Source organism: Euleptes europaea, chromosome 1 (assembly GCF_029931775.1).
Source record: "Euleptes europaea isolate rEulEur1 chromosome 1, rEulEur1.hap1, whole genome shotgun sequence".
NCBI classification, from domain to species: Eukaryota; Metazoa; Chordata; class Lepidosauria; order Squamata; family Sphaerodactylidae; genus Euleptes; species Euleptes europaea.
Window position 1 is genome coordinate 29,235,737 of NC_079312.1, and position 13,763 is coordinate 29,249,499.

Below are 13,763 nucleotides of genomic sequence, written 5' to 3' on the forward strand. Positions count from 1 at the left end.
GTTCTTATGTATGTAAATATGTTAGTAAAACTGAATCTGACCTAGAAGCACCACCTTGGAGTTTAGCAGGTGCAGAGGCTGGATGTGGCTGCCAATTTAGCCATCCTTGGTAGAGAATGTTGGTTGCCAGATTAGCCTCTGCCGCTCATGTGGAGGAGTGGGGGAATCAAACCCGGTTCTCCAGATCAGAGTCCACCACTCCAAACCATCTTCTTAACCACTACACCACACTGGCTCCCATGGGGGAAGATGACCATTTTGGACAAAGGGGTAGAGAAGAACCACAAGATGAGGGTGGATGAGCAAACAAAAAGGAGGGGGAGAGACAAGGGCTGGACTTGGCCAGACACTTTTGAGGGTTGGGCATAAACCTCATGCAACCTGCCCCACCCCCACCCCCCGTTCTGCTCAGAACCTAGTGATTGAGGTCCATTTACTTAATTTATTTAGCTAAATGTTTTGCCCTCCCTTGTCTCCCAGGACTCAAAGAGGCTTATAAATGAAATACACACAAACTAAGACATGCACACCTCTCCACCATGGAATATTCCCTAAATCTGGTGAAACTGCCACGTATTTATATCAACTGTATACTCCAGAAATGCGCAGGGCTTTTTCTCTAGCCAGACTTAATGTATTACCATCAGCCTTACTAATTGGCCGTTATACTGGTGTCCCCCTTCCCGATAGACTGTGTCCTTGCTCTATGGAAGAGACGGAAACTATTCAACATGTTCTTCTTTGGTGCCCTCTGTATCACAGATTATGATTAAAACTCTTAAATACTAGTCTGATTCAGTTGGAGGGATTTTCTAACTGTTCAAAGGTTCTCACCCTTCTTAATAACCAGGACCCTAAAATCATAGAAATTGTGGCTAATTTTTTTGTTGGTGTGATGGCAATTCGCTCTTCCTTTTAATAAATTATGTTATGTCCTTACTGTACTTGGATGAATGTTGGATATGCCAATAAAGGTATCTGAACTGAACTGAAATACACACAAACACACACACACACCCAAAAAATTACCAATTCAAATAAAGTCATGAATCCCAACAGCCCAACTTACTCTTGGAGCAGGTGATAAGCCACAGGGTCATTCCAGGCTGGTGCTGGTTCTACCACCGTGGTTCATATTGGACCATGTTTGTGAGCCACAGGCTAAGGGCAAAGGGGGAAATCCCTTTGGCTTGCGCGTCTGGCAGTGTCCAGGCTTTCAATTGTCTGCAGATGCTCCAGCCCAGTCTTATTTATCTGACTTTGATGTTCCAAATTTGCCTACCTTCTAGTGCCTTTGGCCACACCCAGGCTTTATGGCAGATTTACTAATATCTCCAGGCACTATGCGCCAGTGCTTTTTTGTTTTTTTAAAAAAGTGCCGGTATTCATATATTAGGACTTGGGAGAGTTTCCAAAAAAGGTGCCAATGCTCAGTACTGCTGCTCAGCACCAGTGAGTACCTCCACAAAAAATTAGTGCCACGTGCTGTTTGTGTAAAGTGCTGTCAAGTCGCAGCTGATGTCTGGCAACCAAGTAGGGTTTTCAAGGCGGTCTCCCATCCCAATCCTGGTATTCTTTGGTGGTCTCCCATCCTACTAACCTGGGATGACCCTGCTTAGCTCCTGAGATCTGAGGAGATCAGGCTAGCCTGGGCCATCCTAATTCAGTCTAAATTAGCAGCCATGCCTTCCCCAACTCAGTCCAGTTTAAGACATAGTCATAAACCCACCCTGAAACTGCCTGCATGAATTAGCTCTTATCCCTGTGTCCTAAAAGAGCCCCGTGGCTCAGTGTGGTAAGCTGCAGTACTGCAGTCCAAGCTCTGCTCACAACCTGAGTTCAATCCCAATGGAAGTTGGTTTCAGGTAGCCGGCTCAAGGTTGACTCAGCCTTCTATTTTTCTGAGGTCAGTAAAGTGAGTACCCAGCTTGCTGGGGGTAAAGGGAAGATGATTGGGGAAGGCACTGGCAAACCACCCTGTAAACAAAATCTGCCTAGCAAACGTCGGGATGTGATATCACCCCATGGGTCAGGAATGACCCAGTGCTTGCACAGGGGACCTTTACCTTTTCACCTGTGTCCTAGATCAAGGGTCTTGGGCAGCACTGGAATTTTGGGAACAGGTAGCAAAATCAACAGTTGCTACTGGGATTATGGCCAGTCACAAAATGACTTCCATGGGGACCGGAGTCAATCGCAAAATGTTGAGTGGTTCTGTGCCAAGCGTTATCCTGTGATTGAGGGCACTGTTTCCTAAATGGGTGTCCCCTGCAAACATAAACCTCTTGATCTGTTCTGAAGCACTTCCTGGCCCAATGAGGTGGAGGAGAGTCAGGATTGGCTCTGCTCTGGCAAAGGAGATGCTTCAGAAAAGTAGGAAGCAGGCACCGGGGAACACATTGGTAGGTATCATGCTGGGTTGCACTGCTCTAGGCTGAAATGACAAATTACTAGATAATTTGTATGCCCCTATTGCTAGCAGTGGCCGCTGAATCTTGGACCTTCCGTGCCAGAAGAGCAAACTCCTTACTTTTGCAGACAACTTCCGTGCCAAAATATGCAACATGCTGAAGATTGGAGGGGAGGGGAAGCTGAGGCAGGCAGGGAGGGTGAATGCCATTAGCAAATGGAATTTTATATCAAAATAAATAGGGCTGAGAAAAGAGAGAAGAGGGATTCTGGGGGAGAAGAGAACCACAAATGTTAAGAGTTTCCTGTTTCGATGTTCCGAAGTTCCAGCTGCCTACTTTCGATCTAAATACTATGTGTGGGACACAGACCTTTTAATGACTTGTTTATCCAGTGGCATGCGAACTTCACCCTTGCCATTCAGCGCATGGAAGTGTTTGTCACTAAAAATTTGTATCTAGGAGGGCAATTTTTTTTCTGTGCCAGCTCTTCTGTTAACACCATTTAGCCTGCAAATGGAAGGGCCTGTCAATGAAGCTTCTTCAGTATGTCTGCATATCCAGAGGGGGTTTTGAGCTTGTCCGGTTTCAAGCGGCGGGCCCGTTCTCATCGCATCCTTCAGGCAGAATGCTAATTCTGTGCTCATCCTCGACAGGCAGTCCCCTGCGCGGGGAAACCATTTCCCCAGTGAATTCTCAAGCTAGCATTCAAATCTATTTTCAACATATGGGGGACAGCCAGAAACACCAGACACTAGACAAAAGTTCAGCCCTGTCATTTCCGCTGGAAAACCTTTGGCTCAGCTCCCTGCTGGTGGTGGTAATGTTCCGCAAACATTTCCTTTATAAAAAATTCTGATTAAAGTTTTGGTGACAGGATCGGGGACTCCTGGACTCTCACAAGTGTCAAGAAACCCCAGCCCCTATGAACGTTATGAGACACAGTGAGCAAATGTTACGCTACAGTCTTTAAAACAAGGCCCATTTCAAGCCAGTTTAAATCTGTAATGTAGACGTTCCCTATCAGGTATGTAAAGAAGATTCTTAGGCAGATCATGAGAGGGAGGGCAGGAAGGTTTGCATCAGTGTTTGGCTCTTGTGGCCCTTCCTTGCATGCCCAGGGTAGTTCACTTTAGGGTCAGGAATAGGGTTGCCAGGTCCCTCTTTGCCACCAGCAGCAGGTTTTTGGGGCAGAGCCTGGGGTGGGCGGGATTGACTTCATTGCCGTAGAGTCCAGTGGCCAAAGAGGCCATTTTCTCCAGGTGAACTGAGTGTCAAAAAGGGGATGCAAACCCACAAATCATGAGTGATGCCTGTGGAAAGCCTTTTAAAGTAAGAATTCTAAAGTAACTTGTTCTGTTTTTGTGCCTGTGCATGTGTTCTCGTACTGCTGCTTGGGAAAGGTAGTCCAGCAAAGACTGTGTGTTGTCTTGAGAACCATGTGATGCTCCCTTTCCTTCTGCGTGTGTTGTGCAGCACCATTAAACTTCACCTTTCGTTCCACATTTACCAGTACGGGTGAGTCAGCAGCTCCCGCAGTATTCTCAATGAGACTTAATGATTGTAAAGGGTTAAAGTAAGGAACTGCGTGGCTGCTGGCCTCAGCTACCCACTCGGTTGAATGCTGACTGCACAGAGCAAAAATGGTACTTGAGCTATAAATGTAATCACTTTTTACTGCGAATGGAATAATTGCTTTGAGAATTACAGGCAGGAAGGATTCGTATGATGAGCTCGCTGTTTTCAGTTGTCATGGCTTCAGTAATTGCATTTAAGGTAGAGCGCCAAAGGCCTGCATCCAGGACTAGAAGAAGTATTTTTGTCGTCTTCAGATGGACAGCTTTTTATTCAAGACGTGGGCAGGGAGTTGCTGGATCGTCTCAACAAATCACGACAGCGTATGTGACAGGCAAAAGAAAGTAGTACTCCGCACAGCGGGGAATTGACATGTGGAACTCACTGCAACAGTATGCGGTGGCGGCGGCTGGGTTGTGTGTAGGGTTGCCAACCTCCAGGTACTAGCTGGAGACCTCCTGCTATTACAACTGATCTCCAGCCGATAGAGATCAGTTCCCCTGGAGAAAACGGCCGCTTTGGCAATTGGGACTCTATGGCATTGAAGTCCCTCCCCGAACCCTGCCCTCCTCGAGCTCCACCCCAGAAACCTCCTGCTGCTGGTGGTGAAGAGGGACCTGGCAACCCTAGTTGTGTGTGTGTGTGTGTAAAGTTCCGTCAAGTCCATTCCATTTATTTACTGCTCAAAGACCGACAGGTCACAAGCAAAAAGGAAAATAAAATACATATAAAACAAACAAAACATTTAAGGTCATATATAACCTTTTCAGTTTTTTCATTTTAAATAATTAAAGATACAGATTGAATGATTTTATTATTACGGCAATAGCCAGATAAACTGCAAAGATACAGATTAAAATTTTAAAAGATAATACCGTTAAATGCCATAGACAAAAATTTTGCGACCGCCAAGGAGACATTTGGATCAGTATCTGCTAGTATCTTAACTACAAGCTCCTGCTCTCACGGACCACGTTATATTTCTTGCAGTCAATGAAAAAGTGGCAAATGGTGTCTAGGCCCCCTGAGTTACAATCACAAAGTCAACTTGAAAAGGGGATCCCTTAGTTAGTTAGTTCCCCTAATGGCAAAGCATTTAATCTTGCCCAGGAGAATAAAGTTCTGTATTTGGGAACCGTTAAGAACTTACAATATACAGGTAATGACTTTGGGACTGGGGAGGCCCAGGTAATATAGGGAATATAACCTTCACGCTCTGCAGCACACGCTCCAATTATCGAGCTGTAATACCTTAAGTTTAATTTGCTTGCATGCAGATCAAAAATCCATTCTATTAAAGGTTTCCCAGAGGAAGGCCCAATTTTAGTAGTCTCTCATCCACCAATTTTGACCATGAGCTTTGGAAACTGTCATTGGCCAAATAGTACAGATAGGAACCTTGCGTTGAGCTGCAGATTTTCAATCTAAGGGAGGAGGTTGCTATCCAGGCCTTAGCCTCCAGAGATGGCTCTGCAAATTCCAGTTGGATAGCTGGGCCAGAGTCACACATAGGGGTCTTTGACAGTGAGCGTAAATAAGAGTTTAAACATAAATCAAGCTTTTCGTTAACCTTGGCTATGGCCAATGGAACTCCATATAACAAGGTCGAAGCTGCCTTCGTCTGAAAAGCCCGAATAGCAGCTGACTAGGGTTGCCAGGTCCCTCTTAGCCACCGGCGGGAGGTTTTTGGGGCGAAGCCTGAGGACGGAGGGGCGTGAGGGGCGAAATCGAGGCCAGGAATTTGTCCATGGAGGTTGCAGCTGGAGAGGGGGAGCCTGAGGCGCTGAGTTGTTTCTCTTATAACCAGGATTGCACGTATGTAAGTAGGGATGGGGCAGAGGAGGGCCAACTCCTCTTTCTCTTCCTCCCATCTCGCTCCCTCCGCCTTTCTAGAAAATAAAAAAATAAAAAAAGAAAGTCTAAAATCAAGATTGAAACCATCGGTTCCCTCCTTGATTGCAAGTTGGGGGGAGGCGGAGGGCAAGGAAATAATGAAGTTCGGAATTGGGCGGGGGAATGATCTGCAGAGGGTCTGTGCCTTATATATAACATTCCAGAGGAATCTCTCATTATGTTTATTTTTTTAAAAGGAGGCAACACCCTTCTCTCCCCCCCCCCCCAAAGTCGTTTAACAGAGACCACAACTCAGTTCTTTAAGGTACACGTACAGGGTGGACTTCCTCTTACCTTCGAAGTTTTCCTTTGTGGGATATACGGATGCCTGTACATCTATGTGAACCGTGTACAGTATTGGTCATCATGGTAATATGGTTGTAAAGCTCCTCAAGGGCTGGGTGCTGTACATGAATCTGTTAAAAAGAACTAACTGCCTGTCAGTTTATAATCTAGAGTGTTACAGTTGTTGTGGTCATTTAGATTTATATTGTTTCATTTATTTGTATCCTCTAAAGATACCTATTCTGTTGAGTGGACATACCATCCCTTGGCTGCTCCTGTTTACTCATACTGTGCATTACAATCAGGATAGTGTCGTTTGCACTGTGGAGCTGAACTTAATGGTAGTTGAGTTCCTTAAAATCCTGTGATTCTCAGAACAAGCCTTCCACTGGGTCTAGGCAAGTAGGTGGTGTGAAAGACCTCCACCTGAGACCCTAGAGAGCACCTGCCCGTCTGAGTAGACAATACTGACTTTGATGGACCAAGGGTCTGATTCAGTATAAGGCAGCTTCATGTGTTCATGTGAGGAGGGGAGGGACTTCAATGCCATAGAGTCCAATTGCCAAAGCAGCCATTTTCTCCAGGTGAACTGATCTCTATCGGCTGGAGATCAGTTGTAATAGCAGAACATCTCCAGCTAGTATCTGGAAGTTGACAACCCTACAGCTGACTTATGGCAACCCCTTATGGGGTTGTCAAGGCAAGAAACTAACAGAGGTGATTTGCCTTCCTCTGCAGAGCAGCCCTGGTATTCCATTGGTGGTTGCCCATACAAATACTAGCCAGGGCTGACCCTGCTTACCGGTAGCTTGCGAGATCTGACGAGATTGGGCTACACCATGCTGCCTTCCCTTGTGGCTGCTGGATTAGAGGGATATAAAAGAGGACTGGACATTTTAAAGCAGGATAGGCCTGTCGTTTTCAGTTAACCATGACAGCCAAGCGGGGCCTCCAGGTTAGGGTTGCCAGGTCCCTCTTCGCCACTAGCGGGAGGTTTTGGGGGTGGAGCCTGAGGAGGGTGGGGTTTGGAGAGATGCCATAGAGTCCAACTGCCAAAGCAGCCATTTTCTCCAGGTGAACTGATCTCTATCGGCTGGAGATCAGTTGTAATAGCAGGAGATCTCCAGCTACTACCTGGAGGTTGGCAACCTTACTCCATGTTCCGAAGAATAATGCTTCTGATAGTTTCTGGGAGCAGTCAGCAGGTGTGGACAGTTGTCTGTTCATGGGCTTCCCTGTGGTATATGACTGACTCCTGTTGGAAACAGAACACTGGAGTAAATGAACCATTAGTCAAATCCATTATGGCTACTCCTGTGCTCTTCCATATCTGGCTGCCCTCTGGTATTATTCAATGGTATTGACTTCTCTGGTAGAGTATTGAATTCTGGCCTTCCCTGCTAGGTAAATGGGCACTTTGCACCTGGTATCAAGCATCACAGTGGGTGCCTGCCATTCACCCTGAGTGAACTCTGAAACAGTACTCCACCCCCCCTTCAATAGCATGATGTTCCAGTTTCCTTGAGCCACAGCAGCGCACTTCTATTAAAATGCATAACTTTTTGGTTTGCAATGTATTGTTCTTTGTTACCTCAGTGCATCAGGTTTCATAAACATTTCATGTTGCGTCCTATTTGCAGTACTATTGTGGTTTCCTTGAAAAAAATGAGCTGTTCTTTGTATTTGTGGGGCAGGCTTATTGTCCTTAAATTGTGCCAAAACTGCGTATAACCAGAGATACACTCCTTGTATATACTGATAACTATGTTGGGACATAAAAAATCCAAAAAGATGAAGCGAGTGAACCTTGAAAACATACTCTCTCCCCACCACACACACACACGCATGTAGCCAGGTGACTGTAATGGTCTTGGGTGTGTGCTGAATAAGAAAACAAAGCTTGCAATGCAGTCTCTCTGTGTGCCAATGACTGGAGAATAAGCAGATGTGTTCAAATGAAATTATTATAAAGGTGGACAAAGATTATCGGTAGCTATTTCCTAGAAGAATTCCAAAATCAACAGCCTTTTATTAGGAGCAGCCAAAATGTCACAAAACTGCGAGGAAGCCTCTGGGTTCTCTAGAATAATTCATCAGGCTTGATGTTCCGTACAAAAAGGTTGGGTGGGAGTCTGGGAGAAGAAAAGGATGTTTCAGGGCATGCTGGAGGAACGATGTTGTAGATCTAACTGGATTTCCAGGTCCTGCATGCAAAATAAGCGTCAAGATGCATTTAAAGCTACTGGAACAGAGAAGCGGGATGAGAAATGTCAGCTCCCTCTTCAACAATATAAAATCCACCAGCTGATTAGATGGACAAATAAGGGTAGAACAATTAATAAGCTGAAGTGAGTTCCAAAACTTTGGTCCAGATGTGTGTAGGGCTAAGGGATCATCTTGGCAAATGTGACGTTTGAATTTCGGGGCTTGGAGCCTTCGTATCTGTACTTCTCAGGCTAACAGTGCAATCCTAAAGAGAGTTACAAATGAAACAAATGGGCTTAGACTGGAGTAACTTTTCATAGGATTGCACTGTAAATTATTTAGTCGGTAACCCCCTTTGTTCGTTATGGTATATCATGCCTTGGGTGGGTTTCCAGTTCTGTAATCCTAGTCACGCGGCATTGTTTATCAGACGACTTTGCTGCTTGATTGAATTGCCTTTCATATTGTGAGTCTCAATAAGAAAGGTGGGCTATAAATGAAGTTATTATGGTATAACAAGTGGGAACCAGCAAGGACTTGTGAGCATGTCATTTTCCTCGCCCTCACTACACCCTCTTCCCCTTTCCTGAAAGCCCCCATAGCCATTCCCCCTTTCCTGCTTCCCTCTCTCCTTTCCACCCACCACCAAACCTACCTTAATCTGCCCCACTGTCTTCAACTTTCCTTCCTTCCCCATGGCAACCAACTTCCCAGGAAAACTATGGCCCAGTTGCACTGTGCTAGCTGAGTTGGGCCCATTTGCATTGGGGGGACCTGCAAGGATTTGTGGGGGGGGGACTTCACTTTGTCCTGTGTCCCCTTCCCACACTATTTCTTCTTTCCCTCATCCTACCAACTCCCATATCCTCACCTTTCCCTACTTCTTTCTCACCTTCACACACACCAATGTACCTTTTACCTGCCCCTCATCTTGTTTATTTGCTTAATTTGTAGCCTGCCTTTCTCCACGATGAGGACCCAATGCAGCTTATATTCCAATGCAGCTCAATATCACCAGAAGAAACCTGCAGAATATTGGCTGATGTGGAAAACCTTTTCTTTTCTCTTCCCTCCAAAGGACACTTTGGATGCCTACCCATGTGGCTCAGACCACACCCCCAGTCCAATGGCCAGCCGGGTGCCACTCGAAGCAGCCCCCATACTGGAGAAGCCGGATGCCCGTCTGACTGCAGTAGCTGTCAGCATTGAAGATGGACACACTGTCATTTTCCTGGGGGACAGCAGAGGCCGGCTGCACAAGGTATGGGCTCGTTGGTTCTGGCACAGGAGGAAGAGGAAGCCTTGCAGGGACCTTGCGTCCGTCCCTACCTGAATCAGGTTTCCGCTGCTGCTCGCGAGAGCAAGTTAGGGCCGCTTCACACGTTACTTGTTCCAACACAGAGATTAATCATGAATAGGCAAATGTGCAGGTGCTTATCGTGGATCAGATATTGGTATGTACCCCTCCAGAGAGAGAGTCAGAGTGGTGTAGTGGTTAAGAGCGGTGGATTCTAATACTGGAGAAGCCGGATGCCCGTCTGACTGCAGTAGCTGTCAGCATTGAAGATGGACACACTGTCATTTTCCTGGGGGACAGCAGAGGCCGGCTGCACAAGGTATGGGCTCGTTGGTTCTGGCACAGGAGGAAGAGGAAGCCTTGCAGGGACCTTGCTTCCGTCCCTACCTGAATCAGGTTTCTGCTGCTGCTCGCGAGAGCAAGTTAGGGCCGCTTCACACGTTACTTGTTCCAACACAGAGATTAATCATGAATAGGCAAATGTGCAGGTGCTTATCGTGGATCAGATATTGGTATGTACCCCTCCAGAGAGAGAGTCAGAGTGGTGTAGTGGTTAAGAGCGGTGGATTCTAATCTGGTGAACTCGGTTCGATTCCCCACTCCTCCACATGAAGCCTGCTTGGTGACCTTGGGCCATTCACAGTTCTCTCAGAACTCTCTCAGCCCCCACCTACCACATAAGTTATTTGTTGTGGGGAGGGGAAGGGAAGGCGATTGTAAGCTGCTTTGAGACTCCTAAAAGGTAGGGGAAAGTGGGGTATAAAAACCAACTCTCCTCCTCCTCCTCCTGCTGCTGCTGCTGCTGCATGGTTAAAAACTCCACAAGAGCTTTGCGTAAAAATATTACATTACCCAAAAATAATAATAGAGAGAGGGTTAAGTCCTCCCCAAAGTAATCTTTTTAAAAAGGCCAGACAACATTTTAAAACAAAACAAGGTAGGGATCAGATGGGGCGTTGGAGCCAGTAAGTTGGGTGGGGAAGGCCGGGGTGAGGAAAACTGGCAATTGGGAAGGGGTGGAAGCCAAGTCATTAGAAACAGCAAGAGAGGAAGAAGTGGGAGCCAGCAGGGAATGGAGTTTCCACTCCCCTCTGTGAGTCCTGACCAGCACCCCCATCTTGTTTTTCATAATTTATTCTGCTTGTCCCAGGAAGACATAAAAAGAGTTGCAAAGCTCTCAAGCCACGCCTCTCGGCTGCACGAAATCCCCCGCTGGCTACTGAGATTTTACCAGGCCAATTGCCAGCAGGCTTTTCAACTTAAATTTGCAACTGAAAACTCTGGAAAACTCAAGATTCTGCATCCAGCAGCCATTCCAGCGTTCATGCGCAGTGACGGGCTACGCAGAGAGGGTAGCTGTAGAAAAGACCAAGAGACCAGTAGCACCTTAAAGACTAACAAAATCTATGGCAGGGTAGCTGGTGCTCCCTCCTCAGGCTCTGCCCCAAAAATCTCCCAAGTATTTCCCAACCCGGAGCTGACAACCCTATACATGTGGCTTTTTTGGTTGAAGGTACTGCTGCGCTGTTTGTTGCTGGAAGGCCCCAATCAACCCATGCTGTCAAGAAACAATCTTTCGTCCAATAGTTGGGCCTTGGCGACACCTAGTGGCCCTCCTCCGAAATAAAGCCAGGGCTAGTGGTTTTTACTGATGCACCCCAAAATGTACCATTGGAGGCAACTGGTGAAATCCATTCGTTGGGTGCATTCCTGCTCTTCTGGGTTCTGTGAAACTGACTTATTCAAGAGTTACTTAAATTATCTTCTCCCTGCTTCGTTCTTGCTGGTGCCCCTTAAACATTTTACTGCTCAAGTATTGTATGATCTCTGCTGATTCTTTTTCTTTTTTTAATAGAGTGTTGCTGCTTTTATTCTTTTTGTCTGCCGGTTTTATTGCCGGTTTTACGGCTTTTTATTTTGCTGGTTTATTTGGTTGTAAGTGCCTTAATAGATGTTATTCACTATTTCAGAAACATTTTTACTGAGAGAGCAGGACGTAAATATTTTAAATAAGCTTTTCTTGTAAAGTTCTTTCCACTGTCTGGAAAGAAATCTCCTTTGCATTTCTGCCTGCTAGTAAACACTAGTAGTAGATGATACTGACTTTCATAGAAACCCACCACTGTAGCCACTACGACAGTTTCTCCCCCCGCACACACACACCCTTTGATTCACACTGGCTTTATTACCCAAGGTGAGCCACTCACTGTTCACTCCCTAAGCCCAATTACCATGTCAGCACAGGTCATTTAGAGGAGGGGCTGTGACTCAGTGGTAGAGCATCTGCTTGGCATGCAGAAGGTCCCAGGTTCAATCCCCGGCATCTCCAGTTAAAGGCACTATGCAAGGAGGTGATGTGAAAGACCCCTGCCTGAGACCCTGGAGAGCTGCTGCTGGTCTGAGTAGATGATACTGACTTTCATAGAATCATAGAGTTGGAAAGGACCACCAGGGTCATCTAGTCCAACCCCCTGCACAATGCAGGAAACTAATAACTACCTCCCCCCACATCCCCAGTGACCCCAACCCTCCCCCCGCCATGCAGGATCCCACAATCAAAGCACTCCCGACAGATGGCCATCTAGCCTCTGCTTAAAGACCTCCAAAGACGGGGACTCTACCACCCTCCGAGGCAGCACATTCCACCGTCGAACAGCCCTCACTGTCAGAAAGTACTTCCTAATGTTTAGGTGGAATCGCTTGTCTATTAGTTTAAATCCATTACTCCGTGTCCTAGTCTCTGGAGCAACAGAGAACAAGCTAGTTCCCTCATCAACATGACATCCCTTCAAATATTTAAACATGGCTATCATGTCTCCCCTCAACCTTCTCTTCTCCAAACTAAACAAACCCAACTCCTTAAGTCTCTCCTCATAAGGCATGGATTCGAGACCTTTGACCATTCTGGTCGCCCTCCTCTGGACACACTCCAACTTGTCAACATCCTTCTTAAATTGTGGAGCCCAAAACTGGACACAGTATTCCAAGTGAGGTCTAACCAATGCAGAACACAGTGGTAGTATTACTTCCCTTGATCTAGACACAATACTCCTATTGATGCAGCCCAGAATTGCATTAGCCTTTTTAGCCGCCATATCACACTGTTGACTCATGTTCAGTTTGTGGTCCACTAAGACTCCCAGATCTCTTTCACATGTACTGTTGTCAAGCCAACTATCTGCTTGGCATGCAGGAGGTCCCAGGTTCAATCCCTGGCATCTCCAGTTAAAGGGCCTAGGCAAGTAGGTGATGTGAAAGACCTCTGCCTGAGACCCTGGAGAGCCTCTGCAGGTCTGAGTAGACAATACTGACTTTGATGGACCAAGGGTCTGATTCAGTATAAGGCAGCTTCATGTGTTCATGTGTTCACTTGGGAGATGCCTGTACCACTGTGTAGTAAATATTTTAAATAAGCTTTTCTTGTAAAATTCTTTCCACTGTCTGGAAATAAATCTCCTTTGCATTTCTGCCTGCTAGTAAACACACATGCAGGAGATCCAGCAGCTTGCTTTTTTAAATTATTATTATTCTTTTCATAAGTCTTTGGAGACTTGGAACTCCCTTGTTGTCCACTCCAGCATGGGAGCTTTCATCCAACTGTGTTTATTTAACGTGGGAATATCCAAAAGACCACCCCCTCTCCCCTTCCTCTGTCCTCTGTGGCAGTGCCCTGCTGCTGGGCGAACATTTTCCTCCAGTCATCTATTTAAAAAAATTCTTCCGAGCCTGCATACTCCCACTCTTCTGCGCAGGAGTACACATCTAACCAGCTTTCCCAAAACATCATGGAAGCAAGCAGCTGTTGGAGCCATCCCCAGACGGAGCTCAGGGACACCTACTCTGTGTGTAGAAGGTCCCGAATTCATTCCCTGGTTTAGATCTGGGTCCCATCCCCAAGACATCTCATTATGTATATGTAAATATTCCAAAATACAGAAAGATCCGAAATACAAAAGGCTTCTGGTCCCAAGCATTCCAGATAAGGGATGCTCATACAAGGTGAGTATCCCTTAACTGGACATCCAAAAACTGGAATGACCCGAAAACCGGAAGTTTTGAGCAGTCATGCTGGCATTACTCACAGGCCCTCAGCAGCGCAC

At 46.3% G+C, this 13,763-nt stretch overlaps 1 protein-coding gene across 1 annotated transcript in view; it reads left to right on the forward strand.

The window, feature by feature from the left end:
• Nucleotides 1-13,763, forward strand: part of PLXNB1 (plexin B1) — a 151,240-nt gene that overhangs the window by 84,465 nt on the left and 53,012 nt on the right. Inside the window, exon 5 of the mRNA XM_056866889.1 lies at nt 9,445-9,627. Within this exon, the coding sequence (XP_056722867.1) occupies nt 9,445-9,627 (183 nt within the window). The remainder of the gene's footprint in view (nt 1-9,444; nt 9,628-13,763) is intronic.